The 22,219-nt window shown below is 43.4% G+C and overlaps 2 protein-coding genes across 7 annotated transcripts in view; both read left to right on the top strand.

The window, feature by feature from the left end:
* The first annotated feature begins 6,351 nt into the window (after window positions 1–6,351).
* LOC135545827 (RNA-binding motif protein, X chromosome-like) lies at window positions 6,352–11,381 on the top strand. Of its 4 annotated transcripts, none has more exons than XM_064973747.1 (10): window positions 6,352–6,454; window positions 7,171–7,296; window positions 7,606–7,712; window positions 7,808–7,961; window positions 8,172–8,285; window positions 8,395–8,509; window positions 8,636–8,752; window positions 8,831–8,922; window positions 9,460–11,161; window positions 11,253–11,381. In XM_064973747.1, the coding sequence occupies exons 2-9, from the start codon at window positions 7,188–7,190 to the stop codon at window positions 9,774–9,776; spliced, it is 1,125 nt and encodes a 374-aa protein (XP_064829819.1). In that variant the 5' UTR covers window positions 6,352–6,454; window positions 7,171–7,187; the 3' UTR covers window positions 9,777–11,161; window positions 11,253–11,381. The 4 variants fall into 4 exon arrangements, with proteins under 4 accessions (XP_064829819.1, XP_064829820.1, XP_064829817.1 ...); XM_064973748.1 differs by having other exon boundaries at window positions 8,145–8,285; window positions 11,074–11,161; XM_064973745.1 differs by having other exon boundaries at window positions 8,145–8,285.
* Window positions 11,382–11,801: 420 nt separating this feature from the next.
* The window catches only part of LOC135545824 (rho guanine nucleotide exchange factor 6-like), a 29,768-nt gene continuing 19,350 nt past the window's right edge, over window positions 11,802–22,219 (top strand). For 2 of the 3 annotated variants that reach the window (XM_064973740.1, XM_064973738.1), the window contains exons 1-3: window positions 11,804–12,092; window positions 15,713–15,796; window positions 20,084–20,168. In XM_064973740.1, coding sequence (XP_064829812.1) covers window positions 11,928–12,092; window positions 15,713–15,796; window positions 20,084–20,168 — 334 coding nt within the window. In that variant the 5' untranslated portion in view covers window positions 11,804–11,927. Of the gene's footprint in view, window positions 12,093–15,712; window positions 15,797–20,083; window positions 20,169–22,219 lie in introns of all 3 variants that reach the window. The other variant, XM_064973741.1, reaches the window with a different exon arrangement.

Raw genomic sequence — 22,219 nt, 5'->3', positions numbered from 1 at the left:
CCACTAACTACATTCACATTTACATTTAAGTCATTTAGCAGACGCTCTTATCCAGAGCGACTTACAAATTGGTGAATTCACCTTCTGACATCCAGTGGAACAGCCACTTTACAATAGTGCATCTAAATCATTAAGGGGGGGTGAGAAGGATTACTTATCCTATCCTAGGTATTCCTTGAAGAGGTGGGGTTTCAGGTGTCTCCGGAAGGTGGTGATTGACTCCGCTGTCCTGGCGTCGTGAGGGAGTTTGTTCCACCATTGGGGGCCAGAGCAGCGAACAGTTTTGACTGGGCTGAGCGGGAACTGTACTTCCTCAATGGTAGGGAGGCGAGCAGGCCAGAGGTGGATGAACGCAGTGCCCTTGCTTGGGTGTAGGGCCTGATCAGAGCCTGGAGGTACTGCGGTGCCGTTCCCCTCACAGCTCCGTAGGCAAGCACCATGGTCTTGTAGCGGATGCGAGCTTCAACTGGAAGCCAGTGGAGAGAGCGGAGGAGCGGGGTGACGTGAGAGAACTTGGGAAGGTTGAACACCAGACGGGCTGCGGCGTTCTGGATGAGTTGTAGGGGTTTAATGGCACAGGCAGGGAGCCCAGCCAACAGCGAGTTGCAGTAATCCAGACGGGAGATGACAAGTGCCTGGATTAGGACCTGCGCCGCTTCCTGTGTGAGGCAGGGTCGTACTCTGCGGATGTTGTAGAGCATGAACCTACAGGAACGGGCCACCGCCATGATGTTGGTTGAGAACGACAGGGTGTTGTCCAGGATCACGCCAAGGTTCTTAGCGCTCTGGGAGGAGGACACAATGGAGTTGTCAACCGTGATGGCGAGATCATGGAACGGGCAGTCCTTCCCCGGGAGGAAGAGCAGCTCCGTCTTGCCGAGGTTCAGCTTGAGGTGGTGATCCGTCATCCACACTGATATGTCTGCCAGACATGCAGAGATGCGATTCGCCACCTGGTCATCAGAAGGGGGAAAGGAGAAGATTAATTGTGTGTCGTCTGCATAGCAATGAAAGGAGAGACCATGTGAGGTTATGACAGAGCCAAGTGACTTGGTGTATAGCGAGAATAGGAGAGGGCCTAGAACAGAGCCCTGGGGGACACCAGTGGTGAGAGCGCGTGGCGAGGAGACAGATTCTCGCCACGCCACCTGGTAGGAGCGACCTGTCAGGTAGGACGCAATCCAAGCGTGGGCCGCGCCGGAGATGCCCAACTCGGAGAGGGTGGAGAGGAGGATCTGATGGTATCGAAGGCAGCCGATAGGTCTAGAAGGATGAGAGCAGAGGAGAGAGAGTTAGCTTTAGCAGTGCGGAGCGCCTCCGTGATACAGAGAAGAGCAGTCTCAGTTGAATGACTAGTCTTGAAACCTGACTGATTTGGATCAAGAAGGTCATTCTGAGAGAGATAGCGGGAGAGCTGGCCAAGGACGGCACGTTCAAGAGTTTTGGAGAGAAAAGAAAGAAGGGATACTGGTCTGTAGTTGTTGACATCGGAGGGATCGAGTGTAGGTTTTTTCAGAAGGGGTGCAACTCTCGCTCTCTTGAAGACGGAAGGGACGTAGCCAGCGGTCAGGGATGAGTTGATGAGCGAGGTGAGGTAAGGGAGAAGGTCCCCGGAAATGGTCTGGAGAAGAGAGGAGGGGATAGGGTCAAGCGGGCAGCTTGTTGGGCGGCCGGCCGTCACAAGAAGCGAGATTTCATCTGGAGAGAGAGGGGAGAAAGAGGTCAGAGCACAGGGTAGGGCAGTGTGAGCAGAACCAGCGGTGTCGTTTGACTTAGCAAACGAGGATCGGATGTCGTCGACCTTCTTTTCAAAATGGTTGACGAAGTCATCTGCAGAGAGGGAGGAGGGGGGGGGGGGAGGAGGATTCAGGAGGGAGGAGAAGGTGGCAAAGAGCTTCCTAGGGTTAGAGGCAGATGCTTGGAATTTAGAGTGGTAGAAAGTGGCTTTAGCAGCAGAGACAGAGGAGGAAAATGTAGAGAGGAGGGAGTGAAAGGATGCCAGGTCCGCAGGGAGGCGAGTTTTCCTCCATTTCCGCTCGGCTGCCCGGAGCTCTGTTCTGTGAGCTCGCAAATGAGTCATCGAGCCACGGAGCGGGGGGAGGACCGAGCCGGCCTGGAGGATAGGGGACATAGAGAGTCAAAGGATGCAGAAAGGGAAGAGAGGAGGGTTGAGGAGGCAGACTCAGGAGAAAGGTTGGAGAAGGTATGAGCAGAGGGAAGAGATGATAGGATGGAAGAGGAGAGAGTAGCGGGGGAGAGAGAGCGAAGGTTGGGACGGCGCGATACCATCCGAGTAGGGGCAGTGTGGGAAGTGTTGGATGAGAGCGAGAGGGAAAAGGATACAAGGTAGTGGTCGGAGACTTGGAGGGGAGTTGCAATGAGGTTAGTGGAAGAACAGCATCTAGTAAAGATGAGGTCGAGCGTATTGCCTGCCTTGTGAGTAGGGGGAAGGTGAGAGGGTGAGGTCAAAGAGGAGAGGAGTGGAAAGAAGGAGGCAGAGAGGAATGAGTCAAAGGTAGACGTGGGGAGGTTAAAGTCGCCCAGGACTGTGAGAGGTGAGCCGTCCTCAGGAAAGGAGCTTATCAAGGCATCAAGCTCATTGATGAACTCTCCGAGGGAACCTGGAGGGCGATAAATGATAAGGATGTTAAGCTTGAAAGGGCTGGTAACTGTGACAGCATGGAATTCAAAGGAGGCGATAGATAGATGGGTAAGGGGAGAGAGAGAGAATGACCACTTGGGAGAGATGAGGATCCCGGTGCCACCACCCCGCTGACCAGAAGCTCTCGGGGTGTGCGAGAACACGTGGGCGGACGAAGAGAGAGCAGTAGGAGTAGCAGTGTTATCTGTGGTGATCCATGTTTCCGTCAGTGCCAGGAAGTCGAGGGACTGGAGGGAGGCATAGGCTGAGATGAACTCTGCCTTGTTGGCCGCAGATCGGCAGTTCCAGAGGCTACCGGAGACCAGGAACTCCACGTGGGTCGTGCGCGCTGGGACCACCAGATTAGGGTGGCCGCGGCCACGCGGTGTGGAGCGTTTGTATGGTCTGTGCAGAGAGGAGAGAACAGGGATAGATAGACACATAGTTGACAGGGTACAGAAGAGGCTACGCTAATGCAAAGGAGATTGGAATGACAAGTGGACTACACGTCTCGAATGTTCAGAAAGTTAAGCTTACGTAGCAAGAATCTTATTGACTAAAATGATTGAAATGATACAGTACTGCTGGAGTAGGCTAGCTGGTAGTGGCTGCGATGTAGCTAACCTAGAAAATCGCTCTAGGCTAAACAATTGTCTTAGATACAAAGACGGCTATGTAGCTAGCTAGCTACGATCAAACAAAACAAACCGTTGTACTGTAATAGTTACTACAGTGCTGCTATTCGGGGGCTAGCTGGCTAGCTACGTTAAAAGAACGACAATAGCTGGCCAGCTAACCTAGAAAATCGCTCTAGGCTACACAATTGTCTTAGATACAAAGACGGCTATGTAGCTAGCTAGCTACGATCAAACAAAACAAACCGTTGTACTGTAATAGTTACTACAGTGCTGCTATTCGGGGGTTAGCTGGCTAGCTAGTCATTTCACATCGGTTACACACACATCTATCAAAATAGCTCTGACATCTTACAATTGGCCTAACCTCTACCCAATATCAATTATATCTTGTTTCAAATCTCTTTAACAAAGGTATGCTTTGTTAAACGTTAATTTGTGGAATATCTTTCTTTAATGCGCCAATCCGTTGTGTTGTGACAAGGTAGGGGTGGTATACAGAAGATTGCCCTATTTGGTAAAAGACCAATTCCATGCGAAATGACAGTCCATCAAAAATATGAATTAACCCTTTTTTGTTGTTGAAGTAACCCAAACAGGTTTAAACAAATCCTAATATATTTGAGATTCTTCAAAGTTGCCAACCCTTCTCTTGATGACAGCTTTACACACTCTTGGCATTCTCTCAACCAGCTTCACGAGGAATGTTTTTCCAACAGTCTTTAAGGAGTTCACACATATGCTGAGCACTTGTTGGCTATTTTTCCTTCACCCTGCGGTCCAACTCATCCCAAACCATCTCAACTGGGTTGAGGTTGAGTGATTGTGGAGGCCAGGTCATCTGATGCAGCACTCTATCACTCTCCTTGGTCAAATAGCCCTTTCACTCTCTGGAGGTGTGTTTTGGGTCATTGTCCTGTTAAAAAACAAATGATAGTCCCACTAAGCGCAAACCAGATGGGATGGTGTATCGCTGCAGAATGCTGCGGTAGCCATGCTGGTTCAGTGTGCCTTGAATTCGAAATTAATCAGTGTCACCAGCAGAGCACCATCACACCTCCTCCTTCATGCTTCACGGTGGGAACCACACATGCGGAAATCATCCGTTCACCTAATCTGCTTCTCAAAGACAGCGGTTGGAACCAAAAATCTTAAACTTGGACTCATCAGACCAAAGGACAGATTTCCACCGGTCTAATGTCCATTGCTCGTGTTTCTTGGCCCAAGCAATTCTCTTCTTCTTATTGGTGTCCTTTAGTAGTGGTTTCTTTGCAGCAATTCAAATGTGAAGGCCTGATAGTCACTTTAACTATACCTACATGTACATATTACCTCAATTAGCCCGACTGACTGGTGCCCCCGCACATTGACTCTACCGGTACCAACTGTATATAACCTCGCTACTGTTATTTTCACTGTCATTTTACTGTTTAAACATAATTTAAAAAATATATATTTTGTTTACCTAATACCAATTTTTTTCCTTACAAGCCCTAACCAACAGCGCAATTTGTAAGTAAGCATTTCACTGTAAGGTCTACACCTGTCCTGGAGCACGTGACAAATAAACTTTGATTTGATGTTGAGATGTGTCTGTTACTTGAACTTTGAAGCATTTATTTGGGCTGCAATTTCTGAGGCTGGTAACTCTATAGAACTTATCCTCTGCAGCAGAGGTAACTCTGGGTCTTCCTTTCCTGTGATGGTCCTCATGAGAACCAGTTTCATCATAGCACTTGATGGTTTTTGCAACTGCAATTGAAGAAATGTTCAAAGTTCTTGATATTTTCCGTATTGACTGACCTTCATGTCTTAAAGTAATGATGGACTGTTGTTTCTCTTTGCTTATTTGAGCTGTTCGTGCCATAGTATGGACTTGGTCTTTTACCAAATAGGGCTATGTTCTGTATACCACCCCTACCTTATCACAACACAACTGATTGGCTCAAACGCAGTAAGAAGGAAATTCCACAAATTAACTTTTAATGAGGCACACTTGATCATTGACATGTACTCCAGGTGACTATCTTGTGAAGCTGGTTGATAGAATCCAAGAGTGTGCAAAGCTGTCAAGGCAAAGGATGGCTAGAATCTCAAATATAAAATAGATTTAGATTTGTTTAACACTAGTTTGGTTACTACATGATTCCATATGTGTTATTTCATAGTTTTGATATCTTCACTATTATTCTACAATGTAGAAAATATTAAAGAAAAAGCCTTTAATGAGTAGGTGTGTCAACTTTTGACACGTACTGTACTTCCTATAGATTTACCAGCTGATAAACTATTCAATACAGAGAGTACTATAATTCTAACAGGTTGTACGTCCTCCACCCACTAGAAAGAAACAATTATCGCTTACAGTTCAACTGAGTATACTGACAGTTCATATGTTCGCCTTCTACATATCTGCACATCAAATTCAGGACCATAAACGCCTGCTCCTGTGCGCACACTATCTGGGTCCTTGGATCCATCTGTGAAAAGCGGTTAAAAAAGCAAAACTTCTACCAATGTAACTGTCAACCTTTCCCTATATCACTGACTTCTAACCAGTTTTTACTTTTCTCTACCAAGGTTAGACCAACAACAGGGTCTGACAGTAACCATGGAGGAACATCCCCTATCACCACAGAAGGGCCAACCTCCAACTCCCTCAAACCACTTTCATCAGCAAGCTTTCCAACTGTCCAACCAAAACCACTGCCTTGTCTACTAGCACACATCCAACCCGTCGTTCGTTTGGTTGTCATTAAGAAGTGGGTCGGACGATACGTTTGATTGGTTAGTCTTCCAGACTCTTGGCAAATATATTTACAACTAACCCTCCTTGTTCCACCTGTGCTCTTGGTCTTCTCTAAAGTCGTGTTAGTTGAAATGTTGCAAGCAACCTACCTATAACATTATTACTGTTCAATGCTGTCAATGTTCTATATGTGTATGCCCGTTAGAATAAAACAAAAAATGGAAGAAAATAGAATATGAAAAATTATATCAGACATGCACATAAAAAATAGGCAGTGGTTTTACTCTATGCTGTGCTGTTTTTTTCCAGATCAAATATGCATAAATTGCCAGCTACTTCCGGATGCGTGATAGCACGTGATCGTTATAAATTTACATCCATCGTTTCGCAGTTTTCTTGAGGCGCCAGCGCGTTGTGGAAATCGTAGAGGTAGGTGTCAAGCACCGTTCAAATGTATTTTGTGCACAATGTTTTGCAGATGGTAAACGTCCAACTCACTTTGAAATCAGATAAAACCCCATATTTATGCATGCACCTAATTTTTTTTAACATCCGACTAACAGCTAGCCAGCTTCAAATGAACTAGTCGCCATTTTGAGTTTTGTTGAATGAACCCACAGTTTTGTCCGGTTGTTATTTATTGTTAAATGCACGTTTATTGTTAACTTACTAATAATGCACTTGGACTGACATGGTCCCACGTGGTAATTCTGATTTAAACTAACTAGTTTGTAAATCCGCTTGCTTGCCAGGTAACTCGAACTAGTATAAGTAATTGATGTCCTGACTGGATGGGAATTGGCAGAGATACGTTTGGTTTGGAAATGTTAGCTAGCCATTCATTCCACTTTCGACGCCATTTTGTCCTGCATGTTAAAGCTTAACAAATATACAATAACATTGTACATTAACTTTCTAATCGTAATTAAGTACATAACGTTAGTTACACAACACATAAACTTGCTTGACACCACGTAGACCCAAATCAAATATTAAGCTAACGTTAGCTAGTTTAACGGCATGTTTCGAAACCGAGGTCTGGAGGGAGGACAAATTGTTTTCCCCAACATGCCTTAGTCCAAGCATGCTCATTTTGTTGCACAAACAGTCGATCTGGTGGTTTAAAACAATTTTCTCCTATTTAGGTTAAACCGACGCAAATATGGCAGAGGCAGACCGACCAGGGAAGCTATTCATCGGAGGCCTGGACACTGAAACTGACGAAAAGGCTCTTGAGAAGTATTTCAGCAAATATGGCAGAATAGTGGAAGGTACATTTTTTTTTGTTTATTTTATTTTGGTTATGAAGAATACACCTAAATGGATTACTGTTACATTGCAATAGTTATGTCCCAATAAAGATATTACTCTTGCTATTGTATGAGGACAACACTTAGGCATATTGGAACTGCTTGGATCTCAATTATGAGCAATTAAGTGAATAACATAATGGTTTTGATAAGCAATGAGCTGGGGGAAAAAACACCAACACCTCAATTCTGAGCATCAGTTCAGATTAATATTTTGTAACCTAGTCATCTTCTTCTGTCTGCATTAAATATCTATTTTTTTCTTTCCAGTTCTGTTGATGAAAGATCGGGAAACAAACAAATCAAGAGGTTTTGCTTTTGTGACGTTTGAGAGTCCTGCAGATGCAAAGGATGCTGCACGTGAAATGAATGGGAAGGTAAAGTTGTACCTTTTTCTTTCATCTACTTAAATGACCCTAGTGTCTGTAGTTTGTGTACATTCCTAATGTTCACATCAATCTCTTTTTAAAAGTCGCTTGATGGAAAGCCAATCAAGGTTGAACAAGCTACGAAACCTACTTTTGGACGCGGCCCACCACCCATGCATCCACGTAGCCGTGGTCCCCCTCGAGGCCTTCGAGGATCTAGAGGAGCACCAAGTGGAATGAGGGGTCCACCATCCAGAGGTAACTTTGCGGAAGTACTCACCGGAGTTGTTTATTGGGCATTTATGAATAGTATTATTTAAAAAAAAAAAAAGGCTATGTAGGCTATGAAACTGGCATTTATGTCTTTTGAAATTACTTTTTCACATTGTTTCGTGAGTGATGAGTTTGCCATTAATATTTGCATTTCTTGTCTGCCAAAAGACTACTATGATAACATAGGAATTGTAGAACCCTTTTTCAAAGGGATTTCATCCAGAGGCCCCCCACCACTGAAGAGAGGACCTCCGATTCGTAATGGAGGCCCCCCACCCAAGAGACACGCTCCTTCTCCTATGGGTAGAAGTAAGTGTGAATACCTCTCTTGAACTTACTGCTGTAAGGAATGACTTACCACGTAGTGCCACAGACTTCTGTTCTCCTGATAATTACTGCCGGATCTTGTTTTCTTTAGCTCCCATGTCCAGGGACAGGGACCCCTATGGCCCACCCCCTCCCCGCAGAGAGTCGATGTCCAGAAGGGATGATTACCCATCACCAAGGGATGACTATTACAGCACAAAGGACAGGTGGATTTGCCCATTCAACAAATATCTTACCACTCTGTTTGCAGTTGGTTACATGTTCTTAATGTTACTTCTAACATTTGTCAAATTGCTTATTTATACAAGTGGCATGTTTTCCCATTTTGACAGCTATTCTAGCCGGGACTATACGAGTTCCAGGGATACAAGGGACTACGCACCACCACCAAGGGATTATCCCCAATCCAGTTCCCGTGATGACTATGGATCAATGTCCAGGGGCTACAGGTATGTTTGACTTGTGACTCTAAAGATTGGTTGAGAGTTCCGTTGACATAAGTAACATTACACCATTCCTTTCACTAGTGAGCGTGATGGCTATGGTGGAGGCCGGGAACCCAAAAGCTATATGGAGCGCCCTAGTGCAGCCGCCTATCGAGAGCCCTACGGTGGTTACGGTAAGATTGACCACTTAAGTATAATGGACAAAAGTTGCTCCAGTCTCCCACAACCTGCTCAATGTCCCCCTGGGAGCTGGAGACCTTACATGCACCGCAAGGGAAACATCCAAAAAGCCTCTTAACCATTCAATGTTCATTCTACAGTGTCACAAAATACTCCCTCAAGGAGTCGTGCTCAAATCTGTTTTTGTAGGGTGAAACGACCCTCACAAAACCATCAAGACCTCACTGAAAAACTGTGACCAATGTGAGATTCTAACAACTGGAATTCTAAAAGGAAAAAACAGCTCCTCAACAAAACCATGGCATGCTCAAAGGGCTTTCATTGCCTAATTTATGATCCCCCAAGCTTGGATAAATAATCGCTGAAAGCACCTAAATGTTAAGTTTTGATCAGATCACTAGCATATTGGAGATTGAAACGTATAGTTGCAATTGATAGTCTTAAGAAATACTCACAGAAAACATTGGCTCATAATTCAGCAAAGTGTGTGAAGTGAAACTTGCCAATTACCTGACCCATTGACCCTGCAGGTAACTCACGCAGCGCCCCACCCTCAAGGGCCCCCCAACCATCCTACAATGGCAGTGGCGGAAGCAGTCGCTATGACGACTATGGCAGCAGTTCCCGGGATGGCTATGGCGGTCGTGAAAGTTACCCCAGCAGTCGAAGTGACCCATACCCCCCTAGCCGTGGTGAGCGAATGGGCAGGCAGGAGCGGGGGCCAGCGCCCCCTATCGAGAGAGGCTACCCTCCTCGTGACGCGTACAGTGGCTCAAGTCGTGGAGCACCCCGTGGTGGCCGCGGAGGCACCAGAGTCGATAGAGGCATTGCCCGCAGCAGATACTGAGATGGACTTAAACATGACATCAAAGCGACCGCTACATAATGCGTGTTCATTCACTACTTGTATAAGTGGGTGGAAAGTTGGAGAGGGCAAAAAAACTAGGATGTCAAATTCCATGGACAAGCATAGGTTTTGAGATGTTTATCTTCAGGCTGTCAATTTCTTTTTGTTTTAAGTGTTAAAATACTTTTATTTCCCCAGCCAATGTAATGATATCATTGCCAAGTGATGCGTGTTTAGTTTTTGTACATTTAGTGCTGTTAAGTCCTGCTATGCCCATGGATATGGCTTTCGTATACTAATAAAGTTTTTAACCAAAGTTCTTTACGCAACACTAATGGATGTTCTGAAAGTGACAAACTATTACATAGATGTGCGCTGGGCAATCGGTGTACATCAACAAGTAGAGATCATTTGAGATGCAGAGCTTTCAACTGTGACGCTTGTAGATGACACTTAGCAGTCCTGTACTTTGCATTGTCCAACTGGGTTGTCGGAGGACAACGCAAATGTCAATCAGTGTAGTTTTCCCTCAGTGGAAATGGAGTCATCGCCATAAAGCCAAACAATGCTGGCTTGCAACGACCTTACCAAAGACCAACAACCAAACGCCAGAGTCTTTTCAACCCGACTGATAGTGTCAACAGCTGGTAAGCAAAGCAAAACTTTTTGTTTCTCGTCTGTTAACTTAATTTCTCATTACCGTGAATTGCAGTCTGCTCAAAAGGTATAGTGTGCAAGAGACTGGATGCCCCAGGGAATGAAACGAATCAATGTAGTTCAATTGAAGTAGCTTTTTTTTTGTGTAGTCTTATCTACTAAATTGATTACATACATTTTAAGAAATTGTATTTTACTTGATAAACAATGAATTAGCCACTAAACCTACGTTACGGGTCAACATCTAACTTGTCAACAATGCGCAGAATCACAAAAGGAGATCACCTTTGCTGGGCACTTGTTTTTTTTTTTTCAACTCATCCCAAAAAATGTTTGGCAAATTTTTTTTTTTACTGAGGGGCAATGTTCATAATAAGGAATCTTTTTTTGTGTACAGTGGATTTCATTTTATTTTTCTGTGCCATAGTCAAAGATCAAGCTTGTCTCAAGCATGCCAATTCTCAAATGGAGACCACTCGGAAGAGCAGCCATGTCCTAACAACCAAGCTGGAAAGTGAATGGGAGCGAGAATCAAATCGGACCATTGCGTTATTTGAAGGGGATACTGAAAGATTGGGTTATCAATTTTATGTAATCCAAAAGAAATGGCGGGATGTTAATTTATATTTTCTTGTTTCAGGATGAGCAATCTTTTGGAACTATTGCTGATTAAAGCCGTCCTGTTGGATCCAAGTGGATGTTGGACCACTGCATAGAGAACCGAACGTGTATGACCACCACCAATTCAGTAATCAAGAGTTTAATAGCTACATGTAACATTTTCAGACTTAATAGACTGTATTTGCTTCCCTGTTCCAGGTACCAGTGCTGATCATGTGATGGAACCAAGCGTGGTGGGCAGATCCATGGACAGAACTCTGGCTGAGTTATAAGCCTTGAAGTCTTAATGTGTATTTTTGCCAATAAAACTTTTTTATTTACTTGGAATTGTTTGGTGTCGTTTAGATTTGTTTGCTGTTCAGGACTGTCTGCAAATGACAATGGTTAGCCACTAAGTGGTTGATTTTTATATGCTGCCCAAAAGCAAAATAACTTGATTCCTGGAGTTTTGGGAGTTGATGAAGATTTGACTAGAATGTAATGCAGATTTCGTTCTGTTTGAGGCACTATTGTGGTTGCCACTTTCTACAGCATCCTGTTGACTATGGAATGTGTCCCTTCAGATAACATGATTTCTCTGTTTCCTGATGTTATGTTAGTGGAATTGGAGGCACAAAGCATTCAACCATAACTCAGAATTCACCTACAGTGTCTCAGGTGTGGAAGGGCGAAAGGTTATTGCATAGGATGGAAACCACCATCAATAAAGGTATTGCTACAGTGCTTGTTATTAACCAGTAGGGGAACCCAGTACTAGTACAAACGGCGTTTTTAACAAGCAGAAGTGTTACACGGATGTGGGTAACATTTTGATACGGAGTTGTGTAATTTGGCGCCTTCGGTGGGGATGCATAAGGAGGGTTAATTGGAACCATGAACCCAGAGGAGCAGACCGTAACGTGGCTGATATCATTAGGGGTGCTTAATTCACCCAAGAAAAACATAGCTGACCCAGAAGAATTTCTGAAAACATCTCTGAAAGATGGGGTCGTCTTGTGCAAACTATTGGAGCGGCTCGTGCCCGGCACTGTTCCAAAGGTAAGCAGAACATTGTTACTGCAATGTTATCCGTGCAACATTCTAACGGTGATAACGGAGAAAAGTAATATTTACAAAGTCAACAACTTGAACCGTGAGAAAACACTGGCGACGCCAGTGGAGGGATTGTTTGAATCGCAAGGGAGGGGTTGTTTGAATAACTTACCAATACCTGCTGAAGTAATGTAACTTCAATAGTCTAATTAAACCAGTGTCGAATACATTCATATGGAAATGTAAGATGAGAAATGTATCAATAATGTAAAAGAGTGCTGAACTCCTATGGGTTTGCATGCATTGCTGACTTCCTGTCAAGTGAAAAGTGTTTCCGCATTCTGAAAATGACGAAACATGTTCCAAAACGCATATAATTATGTAACCAAAGATGCTTATATTCAGGTTAATGCACATTATACTATGCAAAACCTGTGCATTTTTAGCAGGTATATTCTTTTTACATTTCGGGAACCAGACAGGAATGTATTTTGTACAGATCAGCTGAATCACAGATGTAGAACAAGGAACACAGCCGACTTGGTTAATTTAACAGGCTACATTAGGCGGAAGGCATTCTTGTAACTTAATTGTAGGCTATCCAATTCATATCTGATGATTGTCACTGACTAGAAAAAAAAAATTGCACTGCATTTTCGATTATGCTGAGCCGAGAGGGCACCGGTCTATGGCCCGTGACGTGAACAGGGAAAAACGGTGGAGGAGGAGCGCCTTTCTCAAATCGAACTGCAATCAAACCAAATCAATCTGCGCTGCTCGGTCCTATTGTCAATAAGGCAGCGTGGTGAATGGTCCAGAAACATAACATAAAAGCAATCACTTTTAGATGCGAAAAGAATCTTACTCATTACACCGCGTGCTTAATTAGGTCACTTTTGTTTTGTGCCGACTTCGCCGTGGGATTTGACCGGGGCACCTAGCTCTCGCCAGTGAAAGAACACCCCTGCCCAGATTGGTAATGTACTTTTATAATCTCCCGGCACAGACAGAAGTGGACTGGCCACCCCTCAGAGCCTGGTTCCTCTCTCAAATCAAATTGTATTGGTCACGTACACGTGTTTCGCAGATGTTAATGCGGGGTGTAGCGAAATGCTTGTGTTTCTAGTCCCAACAGTGCAGTAATATCTAATAAGTAATATGTACCAATTTCACAACAATACACACAAATCTAAAGGAATGGAATTAATAATATTTACATATTTGGACGAGCAATGTCAGTGTTGCATATACTAAGACAATTGAATAGAATACAGTATATACATATGAGATGAGTAATGCAAAATATGTAAACATTATTAAAGTGACTAGTGTTCCATTATTGAAGTGGCCAGTGATTTCAAATCTATGTATATAGGGCAGCAGCCTCTAATGTGCTAGCGGTGGCTATTTAACAGTCTGATGGCCTTGAGATAGAAGCTGTTTTCATTGTCTTGTTACCAGCTTTGATGCACCTGTACTGTCCTTGATTATTTTTTTGGCCTTCCTGTGACATCGGGTGCTGTATGTGTCCTGGAGGGCAGGTAGTTTGCCCCCGGCAATGCGTTGGGCAGACCGCACCACCCTCTGGAGAGCACTGCCGTTGTGGGCGGTGCAGGATGCTCTCAATTGTGCATCTGTAAAAGTTTGAGGGTTTCAGGTGCCAAGCCAAATTTCTTCAACCTCCTGAGGTTGAAGAGGCACTATTGCTGTGTGGGTGGACCATTTCAGTTTGTCAGTGGTGTGTACGCCGAGGAACTTGAAGCTTTCCACTTCTCCACTGTGGTCCCGATGATATGGATAGGGGGGTGCTCCCTCTGCTGTTTTCTGAATTCCACAATCAGCTCCTTTGTTTTGTTGACATTGGGTGAGAGTTAATTTTGCTGGCACCACACTCACAGGGCCCTCACCTCCTCGCTGTAGGCTGTCTCGTCATTGTTGGTAATCAGACCCATTGTTTTGTTTGCAAACTTGATGATTGAGTTGGAGATGTGCATGGCCACACAGTCATGGGTGAACAGGGAGTATAGGAGTGGGCTGAGCACACACCCTTGTGGGGTCCCAGTGTTGAGGATCAGTGAAGTGGAGGTGTTGTTTCCTACCTTCACCACCTGGGGGCGGCCTGTCAGGAAGTCAAGGACCCAGTTGCACAGGGCGGAGTTCAGACTCGGGGCTTTTATGTTTCTTCTTAGGTTCATGTCCTTCAAGGGAGTTTTTCTTAGCCACCGTGCTCCTACATATGCATTGCTTGCTGATTGGGGTTTTAGGCTGGGATTCTGTATAGCACTTTGACATCTGTTGATGTAAAAAAAAAGGGCTTTATACATACATTTGATTTGATTGATGGTTTCCACTATTTACCACAGCCACAAAGTAAAAATTGTCGATGTCAAAACCATAAATATGCTTTTTGATCTTTATTTAATGTCAGGGTTGGGCATAAGGTTATCTGTGTGGTTACGGTTAGGTTTAAAATCACATTTTAAGAAAATCAATTGTAGAAATAGGCGGGGTTTATGACCTTGTGTCTATGGTAACTAGGGACGATCCAAATTAATTGAATCCCCTCATTTGAGGAATAATCGAGGGGTATAATGGGCCCAAAATCTGTCCTCCCCAGCAGGTGTTTTTTTTTCTTCGCTCATCAAGTGAGGAGTTTTTGTATGGAGGTCAATGAGTGTCAGTGTTAGTTAATAAAAAAATGAATTGCTTATTTGCTACATGCAGCTTATTTGATCGAATAGAAGTTTTGAAGAAAAGGTTGTTACGAGTGTATATCCCGGCAACTGAGAAAAAAAAACAATTTACACTGGTTTGTGCCTGTTCACGCACGTATCTGCCCTCTCATTGGCTAGAATGGTCCCACTTGAACTTGCACCTTCCCACTGCCTTCCATTTTTTAAGAAATGTATTTTCGTCTTTAGAGCGACCACCTCAGTATCTGGTCAACATAATAGCTAATCTGTGAGTATTTATGAAATGCAGCGAGAGGTCATCGTCACTTCCTCCCCGAAGGCTTGCTTCCTGGTGCAACCACCCCCTTTAGCGAGTGGTGGGTATATTGCTGCATTCAAGACAACTGGGAACTCAGGGGGGATAGTCCAATCGTGACATCGGAGATATTTAGGTTGAAAAGTCAGAACTCTAGGAAGATGCCTGAATTTCCGTTTTGGAATTCCGACTTTTGTAAATGTTTAACTGTTATTTTTCTATTGTTTTATTTCCCGTTTTGTTTATGATCTATTTTACTTGCTTTGGCAACGTAAACACATGTTTCCCATGCCAATGAAGCCCCTGACATTGAAATTGAAGTTGACTGTTCTAAACCATTTTTTCCCCAATCAGAGCTTGTTTTTTTTGTCTAGAACGCACAGAAGTTGATTTAAAGATTTCCGAGTTTCCAGTTATCATGAAACTGACACAATACTCCTTAAAGAGAGACGTAGGAAGAGTCCACCGTTACTTTGGTAAACTGTCAAATATCAACATTTGAAAGGATACAGTGGATTGTGACTGTTTATTTCCCCACCTTGAGTTGTCATTTGCGTCAACACCTGTAATAGTAAACCCAAAATTATTCATTATATATTTATCTCTGTTTTTATACATTTATTTTATGTCTGTTTTAGTACTGTCAGGAACCTAGGAACGAAGCCGAATGCATCGCCAATATCAAGGAGTTTCTGAGAGGATGCACATCCTTAAAAGTAGAGGTAAGTGATTTCAAAAAGCTTGGTTGGTAATGGTTTCACCTCTTCTATATTGACATGTTTTGTTTTATGATCATGTGTTTGTTGTTGTTGGACATTTTGATTTGAGTTCCTTGCTGAATTCTTGTTTCTAGCTTTAGTAAACATTTACAAACAACCAACAATAATATATTTCCATAATGGTTTGCTTATTTGAGGACTGGTCTCTCCACGATGTACATAACTGTCAGCTGAGCAATTCGAAGTGGTGATTGGAAAATAATACTGCATAATTGTGGCAATAGAGTCAACTCAGGTTTCTGTCAACAAAAGCTTAACTTTCCTACAATTGTTTTGCTGTGACTTCAGCATAGATTTGTTTTCCTCTGCAGGCAGTATTTTTTTGTGACATGTCTCTTGATTGCCATGTGGAGTGGGTTGCCCTCTTAAGCAAGCATGCTGTTAGTCACTCCGGCAGAACACACAGACAGATGGGTTTGTTGATGGGTCTCAACTAAGTCTGCTTGTCTTAAATAATGCCTCGTTCAAGTGCTAGTCGGAACTAGTAAACTCTAAAATGTATGACTGGTTGAACCATGATGTACATCTTTGCTGCATGTTAAGTACAAACCGTAAGCAAGACGGACATTTCTGAGTTTCTTAGTTCTTACTAGCACTTAAACACGGCATAAGGCTGGCTCCACTGTCTACTACTGCTTGAGTAGTGTACATTGAGCAGTATGCATCACATTGCTTGGTTAAACAGCAATAGGAAATCTAGCTGTACTCCCTACCTTTTCTACAAGTGAAAATTATCCCCCCCTTCAGCCATGTGACATTGATATTTACAGTGCATTCGGAAAGTATTCAGACCCCTTGACTTTTTCCACATGTTGTTACGTTATAGCCTCTAAAATAGTTTTTCTTTTAATTACACACAATACTTTAAAATCTACACACAATACCCCATAATGACAAAGCAAATTCAGGTTTTTACATTTTTTAAAATCTAATTATTAAAAAACAATTAAAACAGAAATACCGTATTTACAGTTGAAATCGTGAGGTTACATACACCTTAGCCAAATACATTTAAACTCAGTTTCACAATTCCTGACATTTACAATTCCTGACGTAGTAAAAATGCCCTGTCTTCAGTCAGTTAGGTTCACCATTTTATTTTAAGAATGTGAAATGTCAGAATAATAGTTGAGAGAATTATTTATTTCAGATTTTATTTCTTTCATCACATTCCCAGTGGGTCAGAAGTTTACATACGCTCAATTAGTATTTGGTAGCATTGCCTTTAAATTGTTTTAACTTGGGTAAAATGTTTCGGGTAGCCTTCCACAAGCTTCCCACAATAAGTTGGGTGAATTCTGGACCATTCTTCCTGACAGAGCTGGTGTAACTGAGTCAGGTTTGTAAGCCTCCTTGCTCGCACACGCTTTTTCAGTTCTGCCCACACGTTTTCTATAGGATTGAGTTCAGGTCTTTGTGATGTCCACTCCAATACCTTGACTTTGTTGTCCTTAAGCCATTTTGCCACAACTTTGGAAGTATGCTTGGGGTCATTGTCCATTTGAGAGACCTATTTGCGACCAAGCTTTAACTTCCTGACTGATGTCTTGAGATGTTGCTTCAATATATCCACACAATTTTCCACCCTCATGATACCATCTATTTTGTGAAGTGCACTAGTCCCTCCTGCAGCAAAGCACCCCCACAACATGATGCTGCCACCCCCGTGCTTCACGGTTGGGATGGTGTTCTTTGGCTTGCAAGCGTCCCCCTTTTTCCTCCAAACATAACGATGGTCATTATGGCCAAACAGTTATATTTTTGTTTCATCAGACCAGAGGACATTTCCCTAAAAAGTACGATCTTTGTCCTCCTTTGCAGTTGCAAACCGTAGTCTGGCTTTTTTATGGCGGTTTTGGAGCAGTGGCTTCCTCCTTGCTGAGTGGCCTTTCAGGTTATGTCAATATAGGACTCGTTTTACTGTGGATATAGATACTTTTGTACCGGTTTCCTCCAGCATCTTTGCTGCTGTTCTGGGATTGATTTGCACTTTTTCGCACCAAAGTACGTTCATCTCTAGGAGACAGAACGTGTCTCTTTCTTGAGCATTATGACGGCTGCGTGGTCCCATGATGTACTATTGTTTGTACAGATGTGCGTGGTTACTTCTGGCATTTGGAAATTGCTCTCAAGGATGAACCAGACTTGTGGAGGTCTACAATATATTTTCTGAGGTCTGATTTCCTTTTTTTCCCATGATGACAAGCAAAGAGTCACTGACTTTGAAGGTAGGCCTTGAAATACATCCATAGGTACACCTCCAATTGACTCAGGCTAATTGACATCATTTATCAGAAGCTTCTAAAGCCATGACATAATTTTCTGGAATTTTCCAAGCTGTTTAAAGGCACAGTCAACTTAGTGTATGTGAACTTCTGACCCACTGGAATTGTGATAGTGAATTGTAAGTGAAATAATCTGTCTGTAAACAATTGTTGGAAAACTGACTTGTGTCATGCACAAAGTAGTTGTCCGAAACGACTTATATAAACCTATAGTTTGTAAACAAGAAATGTGTGGAGTGGTTGAAAAACAAATTATAATGACTCACACCTAAGTGTGTGTAAACTTCCGACTTCAACTGTATTTCCAGCACTATGAGTGATGATGCACATAATAAGAGGGTGTTGGAAGTCCTTTCCCTCCCTATGCATTACGGTGACTGTCCCATTGGACCCTCAGTCATGCCTTTTCCTCCCCAACCCTTATAAACAGTTGTTTCTGCTTTTGAATTACATTAGTTGGTTTGAAAAAAAGGGGGGAAAAGTAATTTATTCAGCCAGGCTCTTTACTGCAAGTCAAGTGGTTCGGGGGAGAAACGCAGGCTGGTCTGTTGTGGTTTGGGAGGTCCCTTCTGCTTTCTTGCAGCGATCGCACTTCTCCATAATTACAGGCTTGGGGGCAGTTCAGGAGCTCACGACCGTAAGGATTTGGAAAGCCCCTGTACAATGTGTCATCTTGACTTTTTCCAGACCATTGCAGTTCATACTCTGGCCAGTCACCCTCTCTCACTCCATTTTTCTTAACCACAGCCATGGGGCTGTCATGTGACTGGACAAAGACCACATTCACACAACTTTCACTTCTGTTCCGAGATGCAGAAACGGGAAGCAGCAGCGACGGCTTGAGTGACGGCTAACTTGACGAGTTATGGTCGACTACAGTATAGTTGAATTTATAGATCCTGAGCCTATGGTATTATTATTTTTTATAGACATACCGTTGTAACGCCTGCGAGTCACATACTACCCTGGCCCTGCTCAAGGCTTTTTGACAGCAACAAACAAGTTTGATTCCTGTGTCATATGTTAGCTTCAGATTGTTCAACTTTTATGTCACTGTTTTAATGTCTGTATCCTTGCTTTGTTTCTCTGTAGATGCTTGTTCATTTTTGACAACAACAACCGATTGATACATGTCAATATCACACGCTACCTCAGTCTGTCGTCTTGACATGGTTACCAGATAGGCCACACTTCAGCTTTGAAAAGACTATGCATGAGTCAGTCAGTCATGTTGGCTCTGAAGGGCTAGATAGTGAACAGATGCCTCGTGCTCTGCTACCCTCTATATTTAAGACGTTTCATTTGAAGTGTGAAACCATAGCCGCGAGAGGAAAGTGGATAACCGGCTGTCTGTGAGGCCTGGGAGACAGACAGCGAGCGAGTGCTCGGCGTGCATCGAAGGACAAATGTGTTTTTTATTGAACCTTTCTTTAACTAGGCAAGTCAGTTAAGAAGAAATTCTTATTTACAATGACTGCCTACCCCGGTCAAACCCTAACCCGGACTATGCTGGGCCAATTGTGTGCCGCCCAATGGGACTCCCAATCACAGCCGGTTGTGATACAGCCTGGAATCGAACCAGAGTCTGAGATGCAGTGCCTTAGACAGCTGCGCCACTCAGGGACCCTCCAAATGAGGAGAGAACCGTCTGTTTTGTTCCCAAAACCACTAACCAAAGCCACGAAAAATATGGGTCACATTCAACATGTCTGTTTTTCTTTCCGTCTTCTTGTGTGTAAGTCACATCCCATTATGTGTTGTTGCTGGGCTGCGGTCAGGATTCTCTCTGTGATAATCAGCCAAGCAGTATCTCCTACACCTTTGTTGCTAATGATTTTATACCTACTTCTTTTCCCCTGCTGATTTTAGTCTGTCATATGAGCAGCCAGGTATTTTGTTTTTGAATTGAAAGTGTCTTCTTTGTGTCGGTCTCCTCTCCTGCCAGGGATTTGAACCAGAGTGCCTGTACTCTGGCGAGAAATTTAACAAAGTGCTTACCACTCTGCTGGGAGTCAACTTCGCCACCCAAGGTAAGTCTAATGACTCTATTTATTTGCTGGGCCTTATTCAGGAGGATGTGCAGCTACAAAACAGTCGGATAGAAATGCACTGGATAAAACAGACATTCCTACTCCACACATTATCTCTCGATTTCTATTTTTAAGGTTGTAAACAATGTACCCCACTGAATAAGACCATAATGAGCTTAAGGTTAAGGCCCAAATAAAATGTACTCACCTGCCTTTATTATCATGCAATATTGTAATCATTGATGTGTATGCTACGTTTGCATGACTAACCTGTCTGCTCTCACACGCTGTAAGCTCTAGTAGAAAACTGAATAATTTTACAGCTATGTGCTAGTGTGTGAACTGTGTAGTGTTGAGACTTGCATTGACCACATTCAACGTGGTGGTTTAAAATATACTGTGTGTGTGTGTGTATAAAATTAATATGCATGTGTCATTTTTCGCTGGATTGGTCCCAGTAGGCCTGGTGAATCTTAAAAGGTGCCCTGTTCACAGACAGCTGGCATGGCTGTGTGTCTGTTTCTGAGGGCCTCCTGCAGAGTACCATATTTACTCTGATGACTACCATGGCTCTCATGTCCTACTGAACATGCCTTGCTTTTTTCTGTAACATTGCATTAGAAGGCACCTGGCTCAGCAGTGCAGCTAGGCTATAAGTCATCCACGTGACAAACAGCAAGCTGACACAGTCACTCCAATCGATACACTGTTTTGACTTTCTGCTAGCGCCAAGCGTTTGCTGCTAATTCTAAAAGCCACCACTTGACTATATCCAATAGTGTCGTTATCTGTTTGAAGTTGTCTTAGCGCCAATCTTCATCAGAGAGCATCGATGCTAAAAGCCGGAGCATGACGATTGGACCAGAGTCTCTCGCTCTCTCAGCTTGAAATGGAATAGTCTTCAAAATGCCTAGTGCTGTTGAGTTGGGTTGGGTTAGTCACACACTCTTTAATGGGTTCAAGAAGAGGCATCTCTCTCCGTGTTTCTGCTTATCATGATCCTCTGACAGGCCTCAGTACTGTGTCTCTCTCCCTGTGTTTCTGTGTGATTGTGTGCACGTTCTGACAGTGCAGCTGCGAGAGGTATTGGTGGCCAGGCCACGAGGAGGGAGCTGCTGACAGTACAGGGCTTGTTGGGGCATCTCACTGCATGTGTAAAGGGATGTGGAATACTCACCCCCTCACAGCTAAGAGAAACACAAGCATTCCTTCTATACTGGCCTGCTGTTTTGTGCTCTTTTCGTTTTTCTTCTCCTCCCCCCTATCTGCAGTTGTAAAGGGATGGGGAATGAGGGTGATGTCCAGGTTGGCACTGACTCTTGGCGGTGCCCTAGAAATAGTTGGCTGAACCAGTATGGATATATGTATGGAGTGCCCTCCAATTATTAAAGGAGAACTCTGAACAACCAAAGCACACCAGTCATTTCATATCTGGACAGGGCTTTCCTGTAGCCTACATGGCCAGATCTACCTTGGAAAATGTATTTTTTTACATCTCTATTCTCAGGTCTAAAAGGTTGAATAAAAACATGATTCTGGTGCTTTTTCCTCCAGTAATTTCCAGACTGTAGCGATACCTCTGCCAATCTCACTATCAATTCTCTTTATAATGTGTGACTAATAGGATATATAGAGAATATTGCCATCCAGATGGTTGGTTCTCTATCAAAACATGTATAAATAGCTTTGTGATGATCTGCTCCTACATTGAAAGGATATTAAATGAAGGTTTTACTCCGGGACACTTTCCCTCCTTGGATAGTGGATGTGAACTCGGTACCAACCGACAAGGTTGCAAATGTTTCATGTAAAGTCACGTGTTGGTTTATTTAGAAAGTATTCGCTGTCACCTCCCAACATCGGTCCAGGTATTGATCTAGTAGTGTGTTGGCTCAGTTGTAATGGATGGCTATGGGTCCACATGATCAAAAATATAAATGCAGCATGCAACGATTTCAGATTTGACTTTGTTACAGTTCATATAAGCAAATCAGTCAATTGAAATACATTCATTAGGGCCTAATATATGGATTTCACATGACTGGGCATAG

This window comes from Oncorhynchus masou, chromosome 9, assembly GCF_036934945.1.
Source record: "Oncorhynchus masou masou isolate Uvic2021 chromosome 9, UVic_Omas_1.1, whole genome shotgun sequence".
Lineage (NCBI taxonomy): Eukaryota > Metazoa > Chordata > Actinopteri > Salmoniformes > Salmonidae > Oncorhynchus > Oncorhynchus masou.
This window is presented reverse-complemented; position numbering and strand designations above follow the sequence as displayed.